Genomic DNA, 4162 nt, shown 5'->3' on the forward strand with positions numbered 1-4162 from the left:
CTCACTGTCTCTATTGACTCCCCAGGAAGTCTGAGGTCACAAGCTTGGCTGGAGCACGTGAGCCCAGATAATGAAGATGGTTTGGCCTTCTTGAAACAAAGCCAGAAACTTTATCTGCTTCATTGTGCACTTTGGGTCATGTGCTAACGATGAGGATTTGTCCAATACTAATCCCCCTAATGAAGGCTTCTCCCAGCCCTTACACAAACCCCACAGGGCCCCGTGATTTGGCAAGCCAGGCAGAATAAAGGCGAAACGGCGTTTGGCTTTTGAACTGAGTTCAAGGCAATTAAAGCCATGGACTAAGGAGGAAAGGAGGGGGTTTAGAAATACCAGTATAATAAGTAGTATGACTGGAGCGCTCCGTCAATTAACTCAATTAGACAAAGCCTGATTTCACGGGGGAAGGCGGTGAGAAGCGCTACCCTCATTAAATCTGGCCATTAGAGGTGCTTCTAATGGAATTAACTTTGTTTTAGTGGTCTGAGTCATATAAAGTGGTCTGTGCATGTGCATGTACACACGTGCACACAGGCAGGTTCTGTAATTTTTGTGGGTCTTTTTTTCAAGAAGGGAGGAATAGAACGTGAAACAAAAATACACGCCCCAAACTGCAAATCCCCAAAGAACAAAAATCAAAAACTGGGTGAATGCTCCAGAGCTCGAGTGGAAGACAAGAAGAAAGCAGGAGAGAGGCGAGGAGTGGAAGGCGAGAGGCCTCCTGATTATAAAGCCATGAGCACCCTTCGATGGGGGCTTCTGCTCAGCTGCCTGGGCTGTGCGCTCCCGCCGCGGGTGCGGGCGCAGTTCCCCCGGGTCTGCATGACGGTGGGCAGCCTGCAGGCCAAGGAGTGCTGCCCGCCGCTGGGCGCCGACACGGCCGACGTCTGCGGCTCTCGGGAGGGCCGGGGCCAGTGCGCGGAGGTGCAGACCGACACCAGGCCCTGGAGCGGTCCTTACGTCCTGCGTAACCAGGACGACCGAGAGCGGTGGCCACGGAAGTTCTTCGACCGGACCTGCAGGTGCACAGGTGAGGAAGGCGGGCAGACGTGAGCATGCGCCCAGCTGGGTGGGGCAGGCCCGCTGGGAAAGGAGCCCCTTCCAAGGAAGAGATGGGACTCTTGAGATGCTTAGACTAGGCTTTGAAAAGCAAACCAAGTTGGTCCACCGTAGGCAGGGAATTGAGTAAGGCTGATGTCTTGGTGTACTCTTCACACCCTTTGTATATCTAGTTATGAACACTAAGTAAATATTCCGTGGGCCAAGCTTGGTTATATGAACGCATGCCGACACACCATGGGCTTCTCTGTTGGAGGGGTAAGCTAAAGGGCCCAAGAGTCAGCTTGGAAACTTAGAGCAAGTCCTTTCAAGATGGATTCAGTGCCCTCTCCTTCTGAAATGGGTTTGCACTTGTTGAAGAGGGTGGTGGGTGAGGCTTGGCATCTGGAAGACAGACGTCGAGGGTAGGTGTTCTGTAGTCCAAGTCTCAGCGTTCCTAATGATTTGAACAGGTCTCAAGCAGGATACGTCTTGCTCGTGAAGGTTATGATTGGGTTGTAATTTTGCCAGCATCGGAGAGATGTGGCACCACAGAGCTTTCTCCACGAGCTGAAGGAGAGAGGCTGGTTATGAGATAAAAATGGCTTTTTTCACTCTTACCTGGGTTTGATGTGAGCGTTTCAAAATTTGCTCAGTGTCTCTCTTTTAGACCTTGGTCTCTCTTATTACCTGTTTCTTTGAAATCTCTGTGCACTTCTTAATCCTCCGGCTCTTCTGAGCCATCTCAAATCCTCTTTGGCGGGCCTCCCCTCCAGTGTTCAGCAAACATGCACAGCAGTGATAAACACTCAAAGGCTGGCAGCGCATGTGGAACACAAAAAAACATAAGCCATAACTTTAGCAAAGCCCTTGGAAACTGTTCTACAGTGTCTAGCCACACAAGAGTTTTTTCCTTTTGAAATTATGTTTTTATTGATGTTCTTATATGATGCTGGCACATAGGAAAATACAGATATTTGAGCTATGTAAGGACATAAAAAGGTAAACTAAGGGAATGTACAAAGGGCTGTGATGTTGATGTAGGAATGATATCAGATTTTTTTAACTTAAACAAATTCTGAAACTATTTTTTATACAGTGGATAAACGAGATCCTATTGTATAGCACAGGGAACTATATTCAATATTCTGTAATAAACCACAATGGAAAAGAAAAAAAAATTCTGGCTTTATAATCATTTTGTTGTCATATTGTTAATTCTGTGATTCAAAGGAACTGTTTTGTCTTGGGGTGACAAAAAGTTTTTAATAGCATGTTGAATATATGCTGTTCATTTTTTCTAAGCTAGTTGAGCATTTGCTTCTGTAGATATTATCTTGTAGATTCTCATGGTTTTTCAGTCTAATGAGAGGCAGCAGGTTTCATATTACTTGTGGGATTGGAAACCACACTACACAGTGACTTCTTTGTCTATGACTCAAAAATTCTTCTAGAAAACTTATTTCCAGGTCAATTAATGATAGAGTACCACAAGTTACAAAGGTTGGGAATCTCCATTTTATAGAATCCTGGGGGCAGAAGACATTAGGAACTCAGATATAACTGTTAACTCTCCTTATCACCATCTACTCTATATTTCTGACCTGACTAGCAAGTTTTTTAAAAAGTGGAGATTGAAGGAATCAAGGATGGCAGAATAGAAGAGATAATTGCAGTCTCCCTGTCCTGAGGGAATGGTTATAAATATTCCTCTAGAAGTGGCAGTAAATTAGGGTCACGGTGATGTAAGTTGTCTCCCTCCTCCAGGATTTGATCTGTCTAGACTCATTCAGGACCATAGCTCTTTCCGTCCCAACTTTGGATGGCTCCACTCATGTTGGCTAGATGGTCTTTGTCTTTGAGTCTCAGTGTACCAGGCTAGGTCCTTAGTGACTGAGCTGGACAGCTATTTGGTATACATAATTATCACTGTGATGTGTCATATGCCTCAAAGCAAGACACATGTCTTTCAGTTTATTCTCCCTAAAGAGTGAGTTGCTTGCTTTCTGAGAGTAATTTCTTCATGATTTAGAAGGCAGTCTTCAGAAGTTAAACCTGATCTCTGGTAGCCTCAAAATTCTTTTGCAAATAGAATCACTGGGATTCTTCTGGTGTCACCCAAAATTTATTAATGAAGAAATGTATATTAGCAACCAGACTGTTGATGACCTTGAGCTTTGTTAATACAGTGGAAAGATAAACACACCATTCATCTCTTGATGGACATTTAGGTTGTTTCCACATCTTGGTCATTCGGAATAATGCAGCAATGAACATGCAGATGCCAATATCTTTTTGAGATCCTGATTGAAACTCCTTTGGTTAAATACTCAGATATGGGATTGCTGGATTATATGATAGTTTTATTTTTAATTTTTTGAAGAACCTCCATACTGTTTTCCACAGCAGCCGCACTAATAGTGTGTGAGGGTTCCAATTTCTCTGCATCCTCGCCAAGTGGTATGTATTTGCAACTTAATACCGTTCAGCCCTACAAAAGAAGGAAATCTTGCAGTATGCAACAACATGAATGAAACCGGAGGACATTATACTCAGGAAATAAGTCAGCCACAGAAAGATAACTACTGAAAAATTCCACTTATATGGGGCATCTAAAATAGTCAAATTCATAGAATCAAAGAATGGAATGGTGGTTACCAGGAGCTGGGAGGATGAGGAAGTAGAGGGTTACTAATCAATAGGCATAAAGTTTCAGTTAAGCAACATGAATAAGTCCTAGAGTTCTGTACAACAGAACTGTACAACATTCTACCTAGAGTCAGCGATAATGTATTGTACCCTTAAATATGTGTTAAGAGGATAGATCTCATGTTGGCTATTCTTATCACAATTAAAAAAACACACACACAAAAACCCATAGTCTCCACGATCTTGAAGTTGGTAAAAGATTTTAGCTCAATAAAAAGAAATAAATGCAAACTCTGAGGGGGAAAAAAACCCCTAAATTATGTGCTCAAATTCTCTAGAGAGAACTTCTCTATTCTCTGTGGGGATAAATTGAACCCCCAAAATTACTGAACTTAATTGTCAAGAAGTGGTAAATTTCAGGAGACTTTGGCATTAGCCATTCACCTTCCAAGTCTCACCTGCCAGTTGGCATTCC

General features: G+C 43.2%; 1 protein-coding gene across 2 annotated transcripts in view; it reads left to right on the forward strand.

Annotated features, from left to right (window-relative positions):
* Window positions 1–671: 671 nt before the first annotated feature.
* The window catches only part of DCT (dopachrome tautomerase), a 31600-nt gene continuing 28109 nt past the window's right edge, over window positions 672–4162 (forward strand). Inside the window, exon 1 of one of the 2 annotated variants that reach the window (XM_007456377.1) lies at window positions 672–1030. In XM_007456377.1, coding sequence (XP_007456439.1) covers window positions 736–1030 — 295 coding nt within the window. In that variant the 5' untranslated portion in view covers window positions 672–735. The remainder of the gene's footprint in view (window positions 1031–4162) is intronic. The other variant, XM_007456376.1, reaches the window with a different exon arrangement.

Source organism: Lipotes vexillifer, unplaced genomic scaffold (genome assembly GCF_000442215.2).
Source record: "Lipotes vexillifer unplaced genomic scaffold, Lipotes_vexillifer_v1.1 scaffold154, whole genome shotgun sequence".
Lineage (NCBI taxonomy): Eukaryota > Metazoa > Chordata > Mammalia > Artiodactyla > Lipotidae > Lipotes > Lipotes vexillifer.